This window comes from Haliotis rufescens, unplaced genomic scaffold (assembly GCF_023055435.1).
Source record: "Haliotis rufescens isolate VD_foot unplaced genomic scaffold, xgHalRufe1.0.p SCAF_63, whole genome shotgun sequence".
In the NCBI taxonomy this organism is placed as follows: Eukaryota; Metazoa; Mollusca; class Gastropoda; order Lepetellida; family Haliotidae; genus Haliotis; species Haliotis rufescens.
In genome coordinates, this window is record NW_025964354.1 from 2,238,466 (window position 1) to 2,263,600 (window position 25,135).

General features: G+C 41.6%; 2 protein-coding genes across 2 annotated transcripts in view; one reads left to right on the plus strand and one right to left on the minus strand.

The window, feature by feature from the left end:
• Positions 1-3,331, plus strand: part of LOC124150188 (DDB1- and CUL4-associated factor 8-like) — a 30,894-nt gene extending 27,563 nt beyond the window's left edge. The window contains exon 15 of the transcript XR_007218849.1: positions 3,291-3,331. The gene's annotated coding sequence lies outside the window, so the exon portion shown is untranslated. The remainder of the gene's footprint in view (positions 1-3,290) is intronic.
• A 19,325-nt stretch (positions 3,332-22,656) lies between these two features.
• On the minus strand, positions 22,657-25,013 carry LOC125375933 (cylicin-1-like). Its single transcript, XM_048386985.1, has 3 exons — positions 23,942-25,013; positions 23,146-23,293; positions 22,657-22,768 (listed from the first exon to the last, which is right to left on the minus strand). The coding sequence occupies exons 1-3, from the start codon at positions 25,011-25,013 to the stop codon at positions 22,657-22,659; spliced, it is 1,332 nt and encodes a 443-aa protein (XP_048242942.1).
• Between the last annotated feature and the right edge of the window lie 122 nt (positions 25,014-25,135).

Consider the following 25,135-nt stretch of genomic DNA (forward strand, 5'->3'; position numbering starts at 1 on the left):
TTAACTACATGTTGCCCAAGTGAAAATATATCTGCAGTGGTGAATACTCAACCTACACAACTGCTACCAGAAGAAAACACAGACCCTGTCTTCAATTAAGTGGGATTCAGAGATGCTGCTTTGACATTTTACATCTTCAGGTCAAGATGTTGCGAGTATTTGTCAGTATGTGATCTGTTGAGAGTTGGTTCAAATCCAAGATTGCCCTCAACATGTTCAGAGGTTTGTCCTCACATTGTTTGTATGATTCATTAATGTAAACATCTTTGACCTACGCCACACAGCCTTTTATGTGGCAGTGGTTTAGCCTAGTGGTTAAGCATTCACTCATTGGAAGACCTGGGTTCAATTTCGAACAAGGGTACGATGTGTGAAGCCCATAATTGCTTTGAATACACTCCCTCTTTTGCGCCATCGTCATAAGTTACTGTTTTGGTTGCAAACACTCTAAAATCTTCAGATTATTTTAACAGACGTCCTCTTCACTGCCAACATATCTGATAGTTGTGGTTGGTTTGTTTAACGCCGCACTCAGCAGTAAACCCTAACCTTATCAACTGTGTATGCGTGAGGCCGGAAAACGTCACTTCCTTCCTGTGTGTCCAAAATATAAAATTAAACAATTTTGATCACATCTAATTCACAATTGGTCATTTCACACTGTAACCTCTGTAGATCGTCTTATAGACAAGGATAAGCTGAGAGCAGTATCTACGGTTTAGGGAGTATGTGAAACAAGATCGTTCTCGTATGTGGTCAGTTAAGGCACATATTGTGGGAGATGGACGCTCATCGATCCGAACTGCGTGGATCGATGCTCACGATATTAATCACTAGATTGTCTGGTCCAGACTCGATTATTTACAGACCGCCGTCATATAGCTGGAATATTGCTGAGTGCGGCGTTAAACAACAAACCAGCCAACCAACCAACTCATTCTATAACGCCGGCGGGGGTGTGTGCTCAAGGTGCGCCATTGGTCACGTGATTAACGATCCTCACCCTAGCTTCCAATCATGCAAACAGAACGTGTACACAAGACTCGAGCTGTTTCTGCAGACATCTAAAACTTCCTGAAACCGTGGGCATAAATCGGAAGTCAAGATAGGCAAACATCTTTTGTAATAACTACCAATAACAGACAGAAATCAGATAAAGTGTCATTTCCTAGGTTGATTAAAGATGAATCACTGAGAGGCACGTGGGTGACAAGACGGCGACGATGGGGATCTCGTTTCCGTCCCACCAGCCCCAGGGTACAAAGCAAGCATGCCTCACTGGATACCGATCCACTGATGTGCGTAAAACCCAAATCACCCACGCGCTCCCTTTGACCTGAAGGAGTTTTCTGAAAACATCAGTGTTTTTAATTGACAAATGTCTTACATCTAGAAATGAAAGAAAACAGCCACTCAGCACGAGGATACTGATTCTTCAACGCTGCATTAATCAGTGACAGATCATCGTCAACCAGAGGTCGCTATTCTTCCAGTCAGTCTGTGTCGGTAGACACTCATGACAAACGAAGGGTCATTAGCAAACAGTCCTGAAAATCACCCTCTTATCAGATATCAAATGAAAAGGACTCTACGCGACGGACTTATCGTCTCAGAAGGTATAGCCATCAATTTTCGAGTTATCAATAACATGACTGAAGACGAGTAGAGGAAACTCCTACAGATGTTGTAAGGCCTACCAGACGTTTCCCTTCGCATACCGTTACGTGGGATTCTGTGCTCTACCTTTCCCGTCGTACACTGAAAACATCATTAAGAAGGTAGACAAGTCTTTGAAGGCATCGCAAGCTAACAAGATGTTAGACTCGGGCTTCTCTCTAACAGGTCTCACTACAAAATACCAGCCCCCTCCTAACATCGTTGAAGATTATCAGGAGATTGTTAAATCTCTCGACTGAAATGCAAGTCGACATGACCAAATTCAAAAGGACTGATACTGTTAAGAAGTAGATGCTAAATACCAACGCCTACATCAACTGTGTTTACTGCAGGCGTCAGGCATGTCATTCCTCCAACCTAGACGAATATCTACCCTTGGACCCCAGAGTCGACATGAGAATAGTGCAGCTGAGTTTCACTCACAGCTCATTTAGATCCAGATGTTAGAGGATATCCAGTCAGCTCAGGTTTGCCCTTGGATAAGTTTCTTCAGAACGTCACGGAGCCATTGAAGAGAAGTATGTTGACATACCAGCCCATTTCAAACCAAGAGAGATACTTCCAAGCGCAAACATGTAACATCTGGGCTGGAGTCTTTTGGTGCCCCAACATGAAAAGACAGGGCGTGGCCTCCCACGGTGAGTGGGTGTAATTAAAATTGGTTGTTGGTGTCAGTTTAAATTTTCAACATAATCCTCTCCGATGTCCATGCTTCTGCCAACGATGCTTGAGAGTTTCATTCTGCCCATCTACAAAACCCTCCACACCAAAATGGCGTCTTCATCGTTTCCATAATGCTTGTCAGACCGTTCAATTTTACGCTTTGTAGCTATTACGACAGCGAGCTTGTGCATATGCACATTGTCCAGGTGAAGCAACTATACCATAAGGAGTGAGTGAGTGAGTGAGTACGCCGCTTTTAGCAATATTCCAGCAATATCACGGCGGGGGACACCAGAAATGGGCTTCGCACATTGTACCCATGTTGGGAATCGAACCCGGGTCTTCGGCGTGACGAGCGAACGCTTTAACCACGGGGCTACCCGACCGCCCCTATACCTTAAGGAGCTTCCCATGACGTTTATTCTTCATATTCTCGCGCAGTCGTCATAACTATTTGTCATAATATTAGCTGTCTGACCTTTCAGGTGGTAGCACTAGCCCGATTCCATTGGAATCCCAGAAATCCGAAGCCATCACCTTCCCAGGTGATGCAAAAGATTTGGCCTTCTGAGAAAGACACGTGATATGTTTCCTCTGCTTGGATTGTTGTTTAGTCACTGGCTGATTGTGGTGAATCTGAGACTCGTCCATGGCTACAGTTCGCTCAACAAAACCAGCTGTTATATTGCAAAAATAAGATGATGAACCTGGAGTGTTTCTGATCAAGAGTCAGCCTTGGAACCCAACGTGCTGATGCCTTTGTCATGCCTACTTCATTTCTCAGAGACCGCCTCCGTGGTCTAGTGGTAGAGCGTCCGCCCGGAGAGCGGAAGGTCCGGAGTTCGATCCCCGGCCGCGTCATACCAAAAGACGTTAAAAGATGGTTCTTGTTGTTACCCTGTCTGGCGCTCGGCATTAAGGGGCCAAAACAAGGACTGGTCGGCTCGGAGTCAGTATACTGTGTCTGAGTGGGGTATTCATGTTAAACTGCGGCATGGTATCTCAGTGAGCTAGCACTATAAATCGGCATCAGTCCGGTCTAGTACAAGCAGCCACACACGTGCATGCACGTCGCTATATAAGTGCAATAATCTTGGACGCGACGTTAAACCCCATTTCACCTCACCTCATTTCTCAGAATGTTCTCGACACTTTTGTGAGAAGTACCTCGCTCACTGCTTGTTTGACGTATGGCGCGTCGTCGATCCTCCATAATGACATCAAGTATTTCATCAGCATTTTTCTAAGTGGTTGAAGCTGAAAGTCTTCCTGATCTTTGATCATCTTCTCTGCGACATGCGCCACTTAGGATTTTTAACCCACATTAAGCTGACATGCCCTGATATAACTGGAATTACGCTCAACACCGCGTTGAACCGAACTCGCTCCTAAAGAGTGTTCACAGTGAGAGTGGGCCTAATGGTTAAAGTGTTCACCCGAAACCCGGGTTTGATTCCCCACCTGGGTACAGTGTGCGAAGCCCATTGGTGGTGGGGGCTGTCGGGTAGCCTAGTGGTTAAAGCGGTCTTTCGTAACGCTGAAAACCCGGGTTTGATTCCCCACCTGGGTACAATGTGCGAAGCCCATTGGTGGTGTCCCACCGTAATATTGCTAAACGCGACATAAAACCCTCACTTTGACAGACATTTTGGGAAGCGATCGTAAAATACACCGATGCTCACAGTCACACATGGGGCACAATCTGCTGAAAAAACAGTCCCAACACTGCTGACATTTTCACATTTTATTGAAAAGCGAACAAGTTGCATGATATCAAAAAGAGGCACAAGACCATTCCTTACATCTACTTCTTCCTCTTTCACCAGGTTGCGAACATATTCATGTACTAACGACAAGAGTGACTACACTTGCATTTGACATTTACGCTGCTGCTACTACATGCAAAGCATCGTCACGTGAGCAGCGGTGATTTCAAACTGGATTACAAATCCATCTCCTTAGGAACCCACTGTATGGTATTGTGGGGAGGGATGGGTGGCAGGGTGGTTTTTTTTGGAAAAAATAATTAACAAACGTAAAAAACACATTAATGTGCTTATGAAGTGTTAAGACAAACTGATTTACCTTCTTTTTGTACCCAAACTGCAGATATTGAAAAGTTGGTTCTCAGGTGAACCTCTTGAATTAATTTGTATTTTGGCGCCATTGTTTGTTTAAACGCCAGCATCCGTAATTCAGGGAGTCCATGACGGCTGTATCATCGCGCTTGATGAAAAAATGCTATGCACAACATGTTTACTTTAGGAATACTTCAATGTATTGTACAACAATTATTAAATCATTTGAGAGGCTACACCTCAAATCATTCGGGAAATGTTTCGCAGTACATGGGGCCCAGTGTACATGTGCTGTAATCCCAACTGATGCAGGAAAGAAGCCGTGATGTACAGAAGGTGATATTGACCATTGTTGACCATTGTTGGATTACGTGGCACTGACATGTTCTCCGAGTTTATGACATAATCAAGGTATTCTAAGGATCGTCTGTGTTTACGTATTGAACATGGTTACATAAGTACTTTCAAAACCCTTCCAGTTCAGTCGAATGACCCTGGGCCCTACCTCTAGAGGATCTTATGGACAACCATCATCACTGGAACACCAATGCACATTACTGTTATAAAGGTATCTCATGGTATACATAACTTCGTGTTTTCTGGAGAGAGATTATTTCAATAATTGTATCTTTGATCTGAACTTCTTGATTAACATCCCGTCTTAATATATTTCTGACGTGCAACGCTACTGATTGCGTCATTTTAGTGCTTAGTAATGAATACAATTTATCATACAAAAAAGTAGAGGAATACAATTAAATCGAGAAATAGTTTTGCGTTGTGGTTGTTTTATATTCCTTGAGGGCGTTCGGGTAGCCTAGTGGTTAAAGCGTTCGCTCGTCACGTCGAAGACCCTTGTTCGATTCCAGACATGGGTACAATGTGTGAAGCCCATTTCTGGTGTCCCCCGCCGTGATATTGCTGGAATATTGCTAAAAGCGGCGTAAAACCAAACCCACTCACTCACTCCCTGTACCATCCACCGAGATCACCGTAATGTTATAAATCGCCAGCGTCGGCATGTTTCCACACCTGATGTTCTTCAACGCCAGTAACCTGCAGCCCCAGAATTTCTTTCTCTTGTACCGAGGTCTCCAGATGAAGTGACAATAGCACCCCAAGGTACACTGAAATTGAGTGAGTGAGAGAGTTGGGTTCAACAAGGTTTGGAACAGTTAAATCACAGCTTGACAACCACTGACGAAAAGGAACGTGATGGAACTCAATGAATGTCACGTCACAATGAGCTGGATAACAAGACGTTGTCGTCACCCCTTCTCAAGTCCTGAATACCCAGATATAATTTGAGTTCCATACCGTGCGTTATAAGCGTGTGCATATCTTCATGTTCGTGTGTTTCTCCAGTTTACTGGCAATAGAACAACACAACCAATGAAAATAACAGAATCTGTCACTCCATTTTTGCATATTCGACAAAAATTAAACGTCATGGCCAGAGAATAACCAGTCTCGATTATCCGCTGAAACAAATTCATTTGGACGTAAAAGACAAAGTAGCGATGACACCAGGCGTTCCCGAAAAAAGCATGTCCTTCCTGACCGACAGCTCTCGGCGTTAAAACCTTGCTGTCAAACATGATTGGTTTCATTTCGATATATTCTCGCTCACACAAAACGATGTAATATAATTCAAACTTGGACGGGGTTTGGCGGCGGGGGACACCACAAATGGGCTTCACACATTGTACCCATGTCGGGAATCGAACCCGGGTCTTCGGCGTGACGAGCAAACGCTTTAACCACAAGGCTACCCGACCGCCCCTATAGGTAACCGACAAACGTTGCTGTGACTGAGACTATACAATCTAGTAGGTCATAAAGTGACGTTAGATGTGACGTAAATGTTTGTTGATTTGTTTTGTTTGTTGTTCAACGCCGCACTCAGCAATATTACAGCTATATGATGGCGGTCTGTTAATAATCGAGTCTGGACCAGACAATCCAGTGATTGACATCATGAGCATCGATCCACGCAATTGGGATACGATGACATGTATCAACCAAGTCAGCGAACATGACCACCCGATCCCGTTAGTCGACACTTACGACAAGCATAGTCGCCTTTTACGGTTAGCATGGGTTGCTGAAGACCTATTCTACCCCGGATCTTCACGGTTCCGACGTCTATGTAAATGTATGCACTTAAATCAAAGGGTTAGGGGATACAGTTGCCTCCGCAGCAATAGGCAACAATGGGGACAATCAAACAGACAGAAAGACAAGTTACTCAGTATAAGTCCACTGAACCAAAATACAATCAAACTATAAGCAATATCACAATTCCTATTTTTTTTAACTTTGAAAAAATATAAACTTACATAGTCAATAATATTTAAATGTTTTGACTTCTTACGTCTGTATATGTGATGTGTGCAGAAGGGGGCCTCGTGTAGCGGCTCAAGTATTTCTTACACACAACATAAACACGTAAATCATGTAACTTTTTCACGCCTGGGGTCATCACTGATTTTCAGTGATCCATGGATATAATGTTGATGTTTTTTGCCTTTAACGCCTAAATCTGTTTGGTCGGATAATTGAGACTGATTGTTCTCTTGCGTCGACGTTTTATATTTGCAGGACCAGTCCTAAATGATATGGTACATTTCTGATTCAGTCAATTTCAGCCATAAGCCTAAATTTGCTACCTATCAAAACCAGATACATATTCGTAAATACAATGAAATCAACACAGAAGGTAAGTTTTGACATGTAGAAGTGATTTGTAACGTAAATATTTGGGTGACGATCGAACTTGTAGACATGGTGAATATCTTTCTGAAGTTCTTGCATATGACGTCAGACATGTTACAGGTTTCACTACTTGAACGCACTTTAAGATGCGCACTTTGAAAGGTATGATAGACGGAGCCCGGTTGAATGATGTATTGCAACGTTTCTTTCATTCAATGCGAAGTTTCATGACATATGCTCGTACCTTTATAACGCAGGTGATCACTAATTGTGTGAAATGTGTAAAACCTGACTTAATGCCTGCTCGCTTTAAACCGTCACATGATAATTATGTGTAATCCTGCATGGCTCGCTGTCTCAGCCTTGACATTTCTCAACTAGACTATTTGGTTCACTCTCAGTCTGCCTACATCTCAGTCCGTCTACACTGTAAATTAAGGTGTAGGCACAATGAGAACACCCCTATTTCAATAACAACAGTGTCCAGACTGTTAGACAAACAAAAAAGAATGTGTAATTTTTAATGATATTTAATAGCAAAAACGTTGTGTTGAGAAATTGGGCCCAGATCTATCAATAGTTCACATCATCATCTTAGTTCATAGTTCACATCTTCAGTTTCAACAGGTGGCTGGCAGCATCTGAGAAGTTCATTGAGGTCATCTGTCCTTGCACAAGCTTCACTTTCAGTGTCTGAAGACGCGAGTCTAAGTCTCTGTATATTATTCTCCTTCGGGGGGGGGGGGGGGGGGGGGGGGGGGGGGGTTGCTGGCCGTCGTGTTGACGTCGTAGGCAGATTGAGATGTAGGCAGACTGAGAAGTTACCGACTATTTACGGGCCCGTGTGATATACATGTAACAGTACTGAAAGCAATCAAAATAAACGTCCACGTACTCAAGATAACACTGCTTACCTCAATACCAAACATGCCATTCTGGCAGACACGTGTGCATTGATCAAAGGGGATATCGCCCTTGCCTATCTTATATACGTCAGGAGTTAGGGTGTGCTTTTTGTCAACTTCGACACAGTCAATATATCTAGCTGGAGCTGTAACGATAAGAAAACTAATCAGATATACTACTAAAAAAAGGTAAAAGAACACCAGATTGTTTCATATTAATATAGTAAATCTTCTATGGCATGACAGATTAACTATGGAAATATGAAATTATCGAGTGTTCTTGTGAGCAGTATAGATAGATAGATAGATAGATATGAAAGATAGCGTTTGATATGATGGCATGGAGGAATGAAGATTTATTATATACTGAAGTGTTTTCCGAAGTTGAGAAAAGTGATCTTTATTGCAGTGAACATAACAACTTTAACTGTTGTAATTGTCATGCAAATTGTTTCCCTTTATCGTAAGTGTCTGGCCCGTTCACACACTGTTGACATCCTTTTTATGTTAGTTCCACATTGACAAGGCAAACTAATGACAAATGGTCATTTATGAAGTTAATATCGCTTCTTGGCGTTTGTCATTCTCTTGAAAATGTTCTGTTATAAACTGTAATTTTCTCACTTCACTGTCAATCGAGACCGTTCGTTTCGCAAAGCGCCATTTTTGTTACTTGACCAGCGTGTATTCTTTCGCTTCCGACAGCGTTCTCAAAGCTTTCAAGACTATTTATATTTTTTAAAGTTAATTTTGTTTATAATCATATCTATATGTTTGCTACAGAAACTGTTCTTTGTTACTATTGTGCATATCCCGTAACTACTTTTTAAGTCGCAAATACATGGGATGGTGAACCGTCCCTATGTGTTAGGTAGGGAGAATTTACGTTTCATCGTGGCTGGTTAAGGCTTGTCATTGTTCGCCGTGGCTTGTTAAGGCTTGTCATTGTTCGCCGTGGCTTACAGATTTTGCCATAAATACGTGTGAAAACATCAACATATATTTACAACGAGAAAAGGAGTTTTCCAAATGCTGTAATGGAACAACACAAGAGAAAGGATTAGAGGAGGATAGGGTTCGTCTGTGATGGTTGTACCAAGAACACGTTTTGTGAGGATACCTTTGTAAACACATAATGCATAGGTATGGGTGTAAACTTTGTTAATAATTGTATGAGATTTCTTCAATATGAAATTTTCGCATCTACATTTTTTTATGAAATCGTACACAATTTAAAATCGGCATAAATCTGCACTTACGATGCTTGTTTTTGTCGTTCACTCCCTTCTTTGAATGTTGCTTCTGAGTGTCTTTAACTCCCTTATTTGAATGTTGCTTCTGAGAGTCTTTAACTCCCATCTTTGAGCGTTGCCTGTGACTGTCTTTATCTTCGTGTTTTATTTCCTTACACAGTGTGGCGTGGGTAACTGTCTTCAGAGAACAAGCACCAGAAGCAGATTCCTACGATTCAAATATCGTTTATTATCAAACTCTCCTTTATCCCCCAGCCATCGCTTATTTAGACAATGACTAAAAATAAATGAATTGTTTGATAGGCATTATTTAGAAGATGACGAGTCACAAGGTAGACACTATTTTATGGATAACAACTTCTTTAATACTGTAAAAAGCGATGTTGCTTGACAACGGTATTAGGATCTATACCGAAACGACCCTTTTACAGTATTAAAGAGGTTGTTATCCATAAAATTGTGTCTACCTTGTAAAGACACATGCTGTGAAATAAATTTAATGTAACTGCATGTTAATGTTCTAGCAACTGAGTGAGACACTGTTGTGCTTGCATAGTGAACATTCATATGAATTTCCATTCACAGAATACCCGTGAAGATTCCGGGGTAGAATAGGTCTTCAGCAACCCATGCTTGCCGTAAAAGGTGACTATGCTTGTCGTAAAAGTCGACAGATGGCATCGGGTGGTCAGGCTCGCTGACTTGGTTGATGCATGTTATCGATCCCAATTGCGTGGATCGATGCTCATGATATCAATCGCTGGATTGTCTTGTCCAGACTCGATTATTTACAGACCGCCGTCATATAGCTTGGATATTGCTGAGTGCGGCGTTAAACAACAAACCAACCAACCAATCCATTCACAGAATACCATAATCAAGGTTAAACACAAATTGTCTCTGATGGACAAAATATCTACGTGTTTAAAGACTGATGGGGCCTTGGTCATTAAATGCACGAATATTTGTTTGATGTCAAGGTGCAGCTATTCTCGCGATATGTTGCAATGTTGATGGAATATTGCGGAGTGCGGCGTGCAACAACAAACAAGCATACGGATCTCTCTCACCTTTGACTTGTCTTCACCAACAACAAACAAGCGTACGGATCTCTCGCACCTTTGACTTGTCTTCACCAACAACAAACAAGCATACGGATCTCTCGCACCTTTGACTTGTCTTCACCAACAACAAACAAGCGTACGGATCTCTCTCACCTTTGACTTGTCTTCACCAACAACAAACAAGCGTACGGATCTCTGTCACCTTTGACTTGTCTTCACCAACAACAAACAAGCGTACGGATCTCTCGCACCTTTGACTTGTCTTCACCAACAACAAACAAGCGTACGGATCTCTCTCACCTTTGACTTGTCTTCACCAACAACAAACAAGCGTACGGATCTCTCTCACCTTTGACTTGTCTTCACCAACAACAAACAAGCGTACGGATCTCTCGCACCTTTGACTTGTCTTCACCAACAACAAACAAGCGTACGGATCTCTCTCACCTTTGACTTGTCTTGACCGAGAACAAACAAGCATACGGATCTCTCTCACCTTTGACTTGTCTTCACCGACAACAAACAAGCATACGGATCTCTCTCACCTTTGACTTGTCTTCACCGAGAACAAACAAGCATACGGATCTCTCGCACCTTTGACTTGTCTTGACCGACAACAAACAAGCATACGGATCTCTCTCACCTTTGACTTGTCTTCACCGACAACAAAGGACTCTTCTTGTAACTGCTCACCTTCCTCGGTGTTTGACAGGCGACACGACAGGATGCCATGATTAAATTCAAAACCCACACAGAAAGCACTCTGAAGGCACAATCTGTTGCACCGACGAATGTTAATCCATGAAAGGCTCTTGATTGTGCTTCCACGTGACGTGTCACAGAAGCAAAGTGTAACAGATTGTAAAACCACACAAAGCCACAATAGCCAGGACGCAGGTCGCCAGGCATCTCCCATCTTGGCCACCTCCGCTCGAAATCTTCTGGAGCTTCATCTCCTTATATGAAGTTCTTCCTCATCTTTGTCCTGACGTCATCTGCAACGCAAACAAGTTAATTTACAGTTAACTGATGGCTTCCCAGTTTGGCTGCAGTTTTATTTGGTGACCTATCATATTTCCCAGTTTGGCTGCAGAAAATGTTGAGAGCACTTAGCGATAATTACATCCAATTTGAAAGTCTTTCAAAACCATAATTGATTGTGGTTGAAATCGATATGGGTACTTGTTCCTGGTTTGTTTGGTTACAGCTCACACTCCGCCGCAGTGGTGACAGCACTGCCACAGGCTAATTTGCATATCACGAGGCCGGACTTTTCTCTTGTTTGTAAACAAACGCGCTTTTTGAGAAATCAATATAGAACGGACTAATGCAAGTATTTGGGGTTGCTTTACATATTGGTTCGCATAATTATATAGATATGCTACTACAACTGCGACAGTGAGTTGCATGACAATATATATTTATGCATCAAAGTGACCGTATCGCCAGCTCCCCGTCGGGCTTCGATGACAGCACGTGGAGCCGTACAACCAATGTAAACAAAGGATAACTACGCAAAAACAAATAGATTTTCACGAATTAGGATACTTTCTCAATGAACCGTAACCATTCTTTGACATTTGTTTATGAAAATGTGTAGACTTGTCAACCATGAAACGGATGAGGAGCATATGCAATATCTTGAATGGACTGTGAAAGATGTGATCGTCACATGGCGCTGGCCTGTGGCAGAGGTACTATGCTGGCTGGCTGCCGGCCCCATGGAACCGCATGGAGAGTGGTTACAGCTCACATGGAACCGCATGGAAAGCGGTTACAGCTCACATGGAACCGCATGGAGAGTGGTTACAGCTCACATGGTACCGCATGGAAAGCGGTTACAGCTCACATGGAACCGCATGGAGAGTGGTTACAGCTCACATGGAACCGCATGGAGAGTGGTTACAGCTCACATAGAACCTTACATGTGCACCTGGTCACAGTCTACCCTAACCGTCATTGCCAAGTAATTTCAAAGTATTAGTTACTGCTCGTTCTTTGTCAAGCAGAAAATGCAATAGAGAATGGTGCATTCATAACATAGGATAAACACTTACTCTATGCTTGTATTAATTCATGACGACGTAAATGATTTGACCAGAGAGGTATCTTTATCAAATAAGAACTAATTATTACTTACAGAAGACCTAATAACAGGATGTATACAGTATGAAACAAGCAAATATGTCACATAGCAAGATAGACACAATTTTATGGATAACAACTTCTTTAATACTATAAAAAGCGACGTTTCGGAATAGATCCTTATACCGTTGTCAAGCAAGATCATATGTGTAACGCAGAGTGATAACTGCAATTAGCACAATTTAAGATCTTTAAAATGATTTAGTTCTCTGATGGTGATCATGATCTGTTTTAGAAAGACTGACACATAGAAACGTACTCATTCAAATTTGTATTAACAAATATTGTACTCGATTATTGTTATCGTATGTATGGGTCGCTCGAAAATCATGTTTTATATCTGACCATATACTTTGTCCCTCGAGTCACGTCATCAGCACCATCAGTTCTGAAACAGTTATCATACATCCCAAGTGGTTTCTAACACAACCATTATGATATTTAATATGCTGATAACTTTAAATGATTTGCAGCTGGTTTTGTTTCTGTGACAGTTTCCCAAGTACCAAGACAAAAAGCTATAAGCTTTTATCTTGTAAATCTTTTCTTTTATGACAAAATCGATAAACTTTATTCGTACGTAGCAGTTGTATTATTCATTATATTTATGCCATAAATCAACAAGGCTAAAATGTCACGTCAATTTCCATTTTGTCTTATGTTCGGGTATGGTTACCCTCGTGTACTCTTTGACTACAACAGGAACTTTGCGAACAGCTCAATAATACTTCGTATTTGTGTAATTTATATGCGAATTTTAGACTGAAACCGACTCGTTTTGAAAGCTGGTGACGTACGCATTGTGAAGTAATGAAACATGGTATCGATCGAGGTGTACAGGGCCAGGATCGGGTCGTTCTCCCACCCGAGGGGCACCCGGCAAATCTAGCTCAACAATGTCACCTACTCACCGTACACATCAGGATCGGATATACCACTCAGATGCTTTATGTGCTCTTTTCTACTGACGATCTCATTTGGCATTATCAGTATTCTAGAAAATGAAATAGATTTCACTAATTTGATACCGGCAGAAAATATTTTTCAAGTTGTTGTTTTACGTGACGTCATCAGTATTGACAAGTCCTTTGTGTCAACGACGGGGCTGCGTGCATCATTTTTTTTGTTGGCTCGGGGTACACCCTGTGCCAGCCGGTGTTGTATCAGATTTGCTACTTTGCTCTGGCGATAAAGAAGCTAACACCGGCCCACCCTCTCTCGAAGACGTTCAAAACACTATCCTCGAAGAGATTTGCACCGTCACATCTGAGCTTCGTACTGTCAAAACGGACTTAGTAATCAAATTAGTTCAGTCAAGTCGGACGTCCAGACACTGTCAGCCAAGTGTGGACAGATCGAAAGTCAACTAGCAACAACCCAGTCGGACTTGAACGCTCTCCAACAGACAAACAGTATTGTGTATGACGACATATATGCGCTGACGGAAAAGGTCGACAGGATATAGAACAAGATGTCAGATGTCGACGATGAGCTCGATAGGCTGGATGCGTTCAGCCGTAGAGACAACGTTATGTTCTACGGAGTGCAAGCATTGCTAGAAGAGACACCTTTATTATGTAAGGAAAAGGTAACAGCACTTCTCAATGACAGCGTATGACTAAAACGTGGAATAAATCTGACGTTATCCGTGCTCACCGCCTAGGCATCCAGCGTGACAATCCGAGTAAACCACGACCCTTAATAGTAAAATATCGGGAGTCTGATGATAAAATCGAGAATTTAAAAGCAAGGCCTGTATTGAAGGAGGGCGGTTATGGCATCTCCAACGATCTCACCTTCCGCCAAAGTGACCGCCTGAAGGAACTCGAGAGGAGAGGACTGAAAGGGTATTTCAAGCAAGGAAAACTGATAACAGTGCGAAACCAACATGAGACAGAACAGGCACCCAGCACATGGAGACGGGATCATTGTGCTCCAGGCGACCGTTCGTACGTGCCAGTCGTCGAATGGATGGACGGCGAACTGACAGCGCTTCAACCAGCCAGGACAGTGGCCAAGGCCTTTTTCCACAGGAGCTATGTCCAAACGATACCGGTGAAATGGACAACACAAGCTCAAGTCGTGAAAATCACAACACCTTAAAAGAATCCCCATTTCCTCGTCTATTAACTTATAACATAAATGGACTCTCCAGCAAACTTTCAGATCTTGACTTTCTTAATTATTTACAAGCATTTGACATTGTATGTCTAGTTGCAACCTTTTTGTCTAACGAATTACCAAATAGTTGGTTACCTGGATATGAAAGTTTTTATTCACCTGCCATCAAAATATCTGAATACTGTCGATGTTGTGGTGGTGTTTGTGTCTGTATTAAGCAAGTTCTTGATGGTTTTTCCACTTCGATGATGTTGTTTGTCTCAGGCTATCAAAAAATATTCTTAAAATTGATTTTGACATTGTTCTAGTTTGTGTATATATTCCTCCACAAGGATCTACTTATTATGATAATAAGTCATCAACGTGTGCTATAGGCCAGCTGGAGTTGTTTTTATCTGATTTATTACCCGATGTATCAGATTGTCATAGTGTGTTGTGTGGAGACATGAACGCTCGTTGTGGTAATCAGAATAACTATAGAGACTGTAACCAAGACAGCATACAGAATAGAGGTGATCCTTTTCCCGCCATTTGAAGATAGACCTTCACAAGATACCAGTATGAATCATCTTATTTGATGTTTTTGACTTCTGTGAGGGTGACACTAATGGTGAATATACGTACGTCAGTAGCCACGGAAGCAGTGTTGACGATTACTTCCTCTGCTCTATGAATTGTTTTCATACATATGATTGTTGAATGTTGGTGAAAGATTAGACTCTTATCATTTTCCTCTGGAACTCAGTTGTAAATATGGCGATGACGTAGAAGACCAGCAGCGGGGAATCAGTAATGAACATTATGATGAGTACATTTGGAATGATAACTTCAGTGTTCAGTTTTTAGATAAGTTACGATCCACTAAGTTATTGGATCGTTAGATGTTGATTAAAATGAAAATAAAGCTTTAAAGGATTTTGAAAAAATAATTTTAGAATCAGCTGATTGTATGAAAAGACGTGTGTTAAATATTCACAATACACCCAATAGAATAATATTAAATGATGAATGTAGATCTGCTAAACGTGCCTGCAGGAGAGCGCTTCGACAGTTCAGACGACATAGAAATGAACATTTCAGAAAACAATATTGTGCTGTTAGGAATAAATATAAGCAAACATGTCGGAGGTATAAATTTCAAGTTCGACAACATAAAGTAGATAAATTATGCAAATCTCTTGGTAACCCTACACAATTTTAGAAAGAGATTCGAAACATTAGTCATATACAATTTGCAAAAATAATCCCACCGAATGGTTAACTCATTCCAAAGATGTCTTCCATACTGTTGATATGTTTGAGAACTTAACAAGTTCTGATACCGACACAGATATATGTTATCATAGCATTATACTGATATTGATCGATGTATTCTTGATGCCAATATCACTGTTGAGGAAAGTATCGATGCAATGTATTCTCTGAAGAATGGAAAGTCCCCTGGACTAGATAATCTTCTTGTTGACATGCTTAAATGTTCTAAGGAAATAATACTGCCGTTTTTGGCGAAATATTTTAATAAGATATATTCAGGTAGCTGTTTCCCTAATGTGGTCGAAAGCTATAATTGTACCTCTCCACAAAAAGGGTGATCCTAATAATCCAGATAACTATAGAGGAATCTCCCTGAATAGTACACTTAGTAAAGTCTTTACATGTATTTTAGAAAAGAGACTTACGCTTTGGGCAAATATGAGAGACAAAATTCCGGAAACGCAAGTTGGTTTTCCAAAACATTATTCTACTACTGACCACATGTTTACACTTTATGTCATTGTTCAGAGAAGCTTTATGTAGCATTCGTTGACTTTAAGAAAGCGTTTGATTCTGTTAATCGACATAAATTATGGCTTTTGAAAAATACAGGCATGAATTGTAAAGTGCTACATATGTGAGAACATGTGTACGGTTGGATGGTCAGATAACAGACTTTTTCGATTGTCCTCTTGGTTTGAAACAAGGCTGCTTATTAAGTCCTATAATGTTCTCATTTTTCATTCACGAGTTAACATACGTCAGACAGGGGAAACACGGTGTTCAGCTGTACCCAGAGTTATTCACGCTATTGTTTGCTGATGATGTCATACTTGTATTAGATATTGTGATATTGCTTCAAAACCAGCTGAATATCTTAGAAAAGATTACAGATGAATGGCAACTTACAGTAAACCTAGATAAAAGAAATGCGGTTGTGTTTATGAGAGGTGGCCAACTCGCTAAGTCCGAAAACTGGTTTCACAAAAACACCCCAGTTAGTCTTGCAGATGAATATAAATACCTGGGTATTTTATTTACTAAGACTTTGAAGTTAGGACAAATTGTCCACAATGTAGCTGTAAGGGCCAAGAAAGCAATGATCATGTTACTTACCACTGTATATAAATGCCTGTTCCACCTAGAGTTTATTTTAATCTATTTGATGCCCAAATACAGTCTATCTTTTTATACGGCTCAGAACTTTGGGGTTTTAAACATTATGAAACAATAGAGAAAATACATTTATATGCATGTAAGAAGTTTTTGAAGACAGGAATAAACACTCCAAACTGGATGGTTTATAGCGAATGTGGAAGATATCCGACGTACATTAATGGAAATATTCGTTGTTTAAAATAGTGGTTAAATTTTTTAGAAATGCCAAGAATACCATCCGTTTCTGATGACACCAGGTGTTGGTTCCCAGCGATGACTCTCCTGAACATGTTGTACAAGTCAAAATAGGAAATAGCATCAGATATAATGTATGATTCAGGAAATGTACCACGAAAATTCCTGTCTCAAAGATTAACCATAATCACGGAAGGAATTTTGTTTTAACCTCACAGATACTATTTGAGATAAGTGGAATTTATACCATGTGGATTATAAAAAAACTCAAAAGGATTTGCTTAAATTTTTGCAATCTTATAATCACTATTTGATAGGGATTCATAAACATATGCTTATGATGTAGTCAGGATCGTACAATAGGCATTCTTTTAGCATATCTATCTTATTATTATGGAAAAAGGTTTTATTCAGAATGTCTTGTGGAGAGAAATAAATCTCGAAAGTAGAGAATACTTTTCTATTTCTATTATATTCGTTTCCTTGTGACCAATACAGGCAAGAGGCAGTGGACTTCTTAGTGTATGTCTTCATTCTGGTTGGCATGGATAAATCATATGGCGGACGTGCGCGTCTTAACGATATATTCTGTAAGACTACTTATGTATGATAACTGATACTCTGTTGGGTACTACGATTTCCACGATAATGAGAATCTGACATTTCATTTAGCATTAATTGTCATATGACCCAAAAGCCCCAAAAGAGTACATGTTAGTAATATCATCTCAAATGACAAGCAAAAATCCATTACCAACCAGCATTTTTTGTTCCAAAACAAAGAGCAGGATCAATGTTGAGGAAGATATTTGTATTGTAAAAGACACGAATTAACAACATCATTACAAGTTATGCTGTGACTGAGAACAAAAATGAAGGTATTGTGTCCACAGCTTGGGGGATGGCGTCTGTTGCTCATGAATCGATCTACCATCAAGACTGAAATCAGCACATGGAACTCTCTTGAATCCTGTCACACTTGTCAGTCAATATCGTGTATGCCCAATACGGACATCAATACCCCCGCCCCAACTGGACAAGCAGAAGATGAAAATCGTCTGATCATAAGAAATGGGATTTGACACCATTCGTCTCAGAGGGGACTAGCTAACTGATCGTTACTCTTATGTGACAGTCAAGGTGATCCCACAAGTGTCATCTGGGTGATATGTCTGGTGATGGCCAAGAGTTGTATCTCTAAGGCGGGCCAGCAACCTATTGTCGTATTTCCATCTTCAAATTGGCCCTAACTATGTCTCCTGGTTTGTCAGCACCAAACCCCGGATCACGAAACACTGATAGCTTGACACATGCCGTTTCACAAGTTTTGGCCGATAGCCTGACACTTGCCGTCTCACACGTTTTGGCCGATAGCCTGACACTTGCCGCCTCACACGTTTTGGCCGATAGCTTGACACTGCCGCCTCACACGTTTTGGCCGATAGCCTGACACTTGCCGTTTCAAACGTTTTGGCCGATAGCCTGACACTTGCCGTTTCAAACGTTTTGGCCGATAGCCTGACACTTGCCGTTTCAAACGTTTTGGCCGATAGCCTGACACTGCCGCCTCACACGTTTTGGCCGATATCTTGACCATTGCCGTCTCACACGTTTTGGCCGATATCTTGACCATTGCCGTCTCACACGTTTTGGCCGATAGCCTGACACTTGCCGTCTCACAGGTTTTGGCCGATAGTCTGACACTTGCCATCTCACACGTTTTGGCCGATAGCTTGACACTTGCCGTCTCACACGTTTTGGCCGATAGTCTGACACTTGCCATCTCACACGTTTTGGCCGATAGCTTGACACTTGCCGTCTCACACGTTTTGGCCGATAGTCTGACACTTGCCATCTCACACGTTTTGGCCGATAGCTTGACACTTGCCGTCTCACACGTTTTGGCCGATAGTCTGACACTTGCCATCTCACACGTTTTGGCCGATAGTCTGACACTTGCCATCTCACACGTTTTGGCCGATAGTCTGACACTTGCCGTCTCACACGTTTTGGCCGATAGTCTGACACTTGCCATCTCACACGTTTTGGCCGATAGCCTGACACTTGCCGTCTCACACGTTTTGGCCGATAGTCTGACACTTGCCGTCTCACACGTTTTGGCCGATAGCTTGACACTTGCCGTCTCACACGTTTTGGTCGATAGCCTGACACTTGCCGTCTCACACGTTTTGGCCGATAGTCTGACACTTGCCGTCTCACACGTTTTGGCCGATAGCTTGACACTTGCCGTTTCACACGTTTTGGCCGATAGCTTGACACTTGCCGTCTCACACGTTTTGGCCGATAGTCTGACACTTGCCATCTCACACGTTTTGGTCGATAGCCTGACACTTGCCGTCTCACACGTTTTGGCCGATAGTCTGACACTTACCGTCTCACACGTTTGGCCGATAGTCTGACACTTGCCATCTCACACGTTTTGGTCGATAGCCTGATACTTGCCGTCTCACACGTTTTGGCCGATAGCCTGACACTTACCGTCTCACACGTTTGGCCGATAGCCTGACACTTGCCGTCTCACAGGTTTTGGCCGATAGCTTGACACTTGCCGTCTCACACGTTTGGCCGATAGCCTGACACTTGCCGTCTCACAAATTTGGCCGATAGCCTGACACTTACCGTCTCACACGTTTTGGCCGATAGCCTGACACTTGCCGTCTCACAGGTTTTGGCCGATAGCTTGACACTTACCGTCTCACACGTTTTGGCCGATAGCTTGACACTTGCCGTCTCACACGTTTTGGCCGATAGCTTGACACTTGCCGCCTCACACGTTTTGGCCGATAGCCTGACACTTGCCGTCTCACACGTTTTGGCCGATAGCTTGACACTTGCCGCCTCACACGTTTTGGCCGATAGCCTGACACTTGCCGTCTCACACGTTTTGGTCGATAGCCTGACACTTGCCGTTTCACACGTTTTGGTCGATAGCCTGACACTTGCCGTTTCACACGTTTTGGCCGATAGCCTGACACTTGCCGTCTCACACATTTTGGCCGATAACCTGACACTTGCCGTCTCACACGTTTTGGCCGATAGCCTGACACTTGCCGTCTCACACGTTTTGGCCGATAGCCTGACACTTGCCATCTCACACGTTTTGGCCGATAGCCTGACACTTGCCATCTCACACGTTTTGGCCGATAGTCTGACACCTGCCGTCTCACACGTTTTGGTCCATAGCCTGACACTTGCCGTTTCACACGTTTTGGTCGATAGCCTGACACTTGCCGTTTCACACGTTTTGGCCGATAGCCTGACACTTGCCGTCTCACACATTTTGGCCGATAACCTGACACTTGCCGTCTCACACGTTTTGGCCGATAGCCTGACACTTGCCGTCTCACACGTTTTGGCCGATAGCTTGACACTTGCCGTCTCACACGTTTTGGCCGATAGCCTGACACTTGCCGTCTCACACGTTTTGGCCGATAGCTTGACACTTGCCATCTCACACGTTTTGGGCGAAGCGATTAAGGCGCCGCAATTCCCTGTGCAGAGTTGCGTCTTTTGGGCACACCAGAAACCTATGATCGTGGGTTCGAATCCTGGTTGGTCCAGATTATGTTTCTAGGTTTGCCAACAGCATACCCGTTGAAGTAACTGGAATACTGTTGCATACGGTCTTTAACGGAACTCACTCACTCACCCCAGAGGAGTGTGAACTGTGAGAGACATTGTTGGAATACACAATACACCGACGCTCACCAGTCTTACGTTGGCCACAATCTCCATTGAAAAGGAATCCCAACACTGTTGACATTTCCACATTTTATTGGACAGCTAACACTTTATATGATACTGAAAAGAAACATAAGACCATCCTAAAACATAAATACTTAGTACATGGCACTCTCATTTGACGGCCACCTCAGGGATGAGTACAGACAAATTGTCATGGGGAGAACATCACATACCGTCGCCGTATCACAACTTCCTAGATGGTGAAAACTAGTACTGGCTGTGCATTTACAACGTTGAGTGAAAATTGAATTTGAATTTTAACAAATTATAATAATCCCAATTGCTCTCGTCACATAAATGTAACAGAGTTCAAAATATCATGTTATTTGTAGTTATTTGGTGGTGGATTTTAAGTTATTTATGTAGTATTTTCAAGATAAATGAAAACTTCCCACAACCCAATAAGAGCTCCCAATCCACAGAGAGCGTCATAGTTGTTTCTAAACAAGAAGTTTGACATCAGATTTGATTGGCACACATTTTCTGAAAACCAAGTAGAGCCAGTTTGATTGCTCTTCGCGCCGTGAGCATGCCACATGCATGATCACTTGGTTGGTGACATCAGGAGTGGGAGCATTTTTTCTTGCTGGAAATGCGAAAACTGGTTAGTTTGGTTAGTTTCAGAACATTTTTTATACAAATTCATAAAATATGAATAAAAAAATTGTATTGTTTTATGCTTTTTAGTTTAATTGTTTATGCAATTATGTAATAATATAACTTTGAACATTTCAAGTGGTTAGTTGTGGACAGAATAACTTGATAGTAAACGTTTGGCAGATTTATCTATGCAGTTATTTACTGTATTATTTTTTACATTTGATTACAATTTGATTACATTACGCTACTGGATTAATAGCTGTAGGTGACCAGGTCAATACGAGGGCTGGTCGAAATGTTCTAAGCTTGATTAACGTTCAACTATGGGCCATAATGCAATGCATAATACTCAATGCAATGCGTTGTTTGAGTAGTTCGTTGCAAGTGTATTTAGTCCAATCCCGAGTCAAATCGTTTATCCATGGAAAGGCACCATTTCACTTCTCCAGCACCAAAGAAAATTAAGTCTTCAATATCAGTAAATAAACTTACGGCCACTGTACCAAGGGTGTGATTACTTAGAAAATCAAAAGACGATTACAGGTGCCTACTATGCTGATTTGCTTCATCGTCTGAGAGAATCTATCAAAGAAGAGTGGCAAGGAATGCTGACTGCTGGAGTGCTTTTACTATTTCATGACAATGCCTCTTCTTACACCTATCGATTTGCCAAGCCTGGCGTGCGACAATGTGGGTTCGAAGAGCTTCCTCACCCTCCCTACTCGCCAGACCTGGCACCAAGTGATTTCCACCTGTTTCCTAAACTGAAAGAACACCTTTGTGGAAAGCGCTATGATGACAACGATGACCTCAAAGCTGACGTGAGCGGGTTTTTCAGGGCGACTTCAGAAAACTACTTCCTGATTTGAATTGAAAAGCTTCACTATCGATATAATAAGTGTATCGAAAGGAGGGAAATTATGTTAAAAAATAAAATTAAAAACACTTTCACAATTGTTGGTTTTGTTTGTGCCTGCCCGGGTGTTTCGATATAAATGTTGATGTCTTTGAGGACTCATACACTAAAAGGTTAATCGCATGTTATATGTATCACAATAGTGGTTCATCGACTGACTCCAACGACAAATAGAGTCACTATGAAGAGATTCAGGATGGCTGGACATCCACATGATAGGATCCATACTCTGCCGCTGTGTGCTTGGTTTACCTGTGTTCTGTCAGAAAGAAATGACTTTACTGTTACAAACTCCACTATCACGTAAGTAAGCAACTATATTTATCAGAAGCTTTGTAGTTTCAAACAAAGATATTCATCCGTCCTGTAACATTACTGTAATTTTTAATATTCTTTTTATTTCCATAAGTGATTTTGGATTTGGTTATTGGTTCTTTCTTGCGTTCTGCAGATTAATGATGATATTATTGGCAAAAGAAGATTCATGAATCTGTTTTTATCTGTCAGTTTACTTATCATATACAACTAGGAGATCATTTATTTCTCAGGCCTGCAAATTGTTACAAATATTTTCCTCCCGACATAGAAAACACACCTATCACCTATTAACTTGCAGGATTTAAGCTAATGTGATACCTTTTGCCTTTCAGCAGGTGCGTGTTGTTTGTTGTCCAGGACAAGGTCGGATGGTGGTCCGGTGCGGTACTCTTGAAAGGGGTGGAGTACACCAAGGTTGTGTCCTGGCCCAGTGCACGGGAGGTGGTGCTTGCTTGTCCCGCGGTCCCTGGCAACACAAGAAGGACTTTTTAACCGATGGTTTCATATTACTATAGTTAATTTCTTATGGCATGACAGAATAACTATTGAAATACTTGTGTGTTCTTTAACTTCTTGTGAGTAGTATCATGGATGCAGAGTTTGATATACTCATTCATTTGTTATGTATTTTTTCCGTGGTCCTGTGGGTAAAGCGTCTCCCCGGAGAACGGAAGGTCGGTGGTTCGATCCCCGGCCGCGTCATACCAAAGGACGTAGATGGCACTTGTTGTTACCCTGCTTTGCGCTCGACATGAGGTGATTCACAAACTGGTTGGCTCATTATACTGTGTCTCAGTTGGGTATCCACGTACACCTGCGCCATGGTACCTCAGTAAAACTGGGCCAGTCAGGATAACAAGTTGTTTTAGGTGAGGCGCTGAGCTTACACCAGATGATACTACAAGCAGGACTCCCTGTATCTTACACATAAGTGTATCTTAGATTTGTGCCTGTGCTATCCACCTCCACCAGGAAAACTCGAACCAATGTGCCATTTGCATTAACTAGATTAAATGGTAGTAAAATGTGTTTATAACTGTGTGAGATTTCTTCAATAAGAAATGTTCGCATCTATACTTTGAATAAAATAGTAAACAGATAAATCTCCACTTACAATGCTTGTGAATGTCTTTAACTCCCTTCTTTGAATGTTGCTTGTTTACATCTTTAAAACCCTTCTTTGAATGTTCCGTTTGAATGTCTTTAACATCCTTCTTTGAATGTTCATTGTGACTGTCTTTAACACCCTTCTTTGAATGTTCAATGTTTATGTCTTTAACATTCTTCTTTGAATGTTCGATGTTTATGTCTTTAACTCCCTTCTTTGAATGTTCCATGTTTATGTCTTCAACGTCGTTCTTTGAATGTTGCTTGTTTATGTCTTTAACACCCTTCTTTGAATGTTCCGTGTGACTGTCTTTAACACCCTTCTTTGAATGATCCATGTTTATGTCTTCAACGTCGTTCTTTGAATGTTCCTTATGAATGTCTTTAACACCCTTCTTTGAATGTTCCGTGTGACTGTCTTTAACACCCTCCCTTGAATGTTCCTTGTGAATGTCTTTAACTCCCTTCTTTGAATGTTGCTTGTTTATGTCTTTAACACCCTTCTTTGAATGTTCCGTGTGATTGTCTTTAACACCCTTCTTTGAATGTTCCATGTTAATGTCTTCAACGTCGTTCTTTGAATGTTCCTTGTGAATGTCCTTAACACCCATCTTTGAATGTTCCGTGTGACTGTCTTTAACACCCTCCCTTGAATGTTCCTTATGAATGTCTTTAACATCCTTCTTTGAATGTTCCTTGTGACTGTCTTTAACACCCTTCTTTGAATGATCCATGTTTATGTCTTCAACGTCGTTCTTTGAATGTTCCTTATGAATGTCTTTAACACCCTTCTTTGAATGTTCCGTGTGACTGTCTTTAACACCCTCCCTTGAATGTTCCTTGTGAATGTCTTTAACTCCCTTCTTTGAATGTTGCTTGTTTATGTCTTTAACACCCTTCTTTGAATGTTCCGTGTGACTGTCTTTAACACCCTTCTTTGAATGTTCCATGTTTATGTCTTCAACGTCGTTCTTTGAATGTTCCTTGTGAATGTCCTTAACACCCATCTTTGAATGTTCCGTGTGACTGTCTTTAACACCCTCCCTTGAATGTTCCTTATGAATGTCTTTAACACCCATCTTTGAATGTTCGGTGTGACTGTCTTTAACACCCTCCCTTGAATGTTCCTTATGAATGTCTCTAACACCCTTCTTTGAATGTTCCTTGTGACTGTGTTTAAATGCGTGTTTGTGATCTGTTT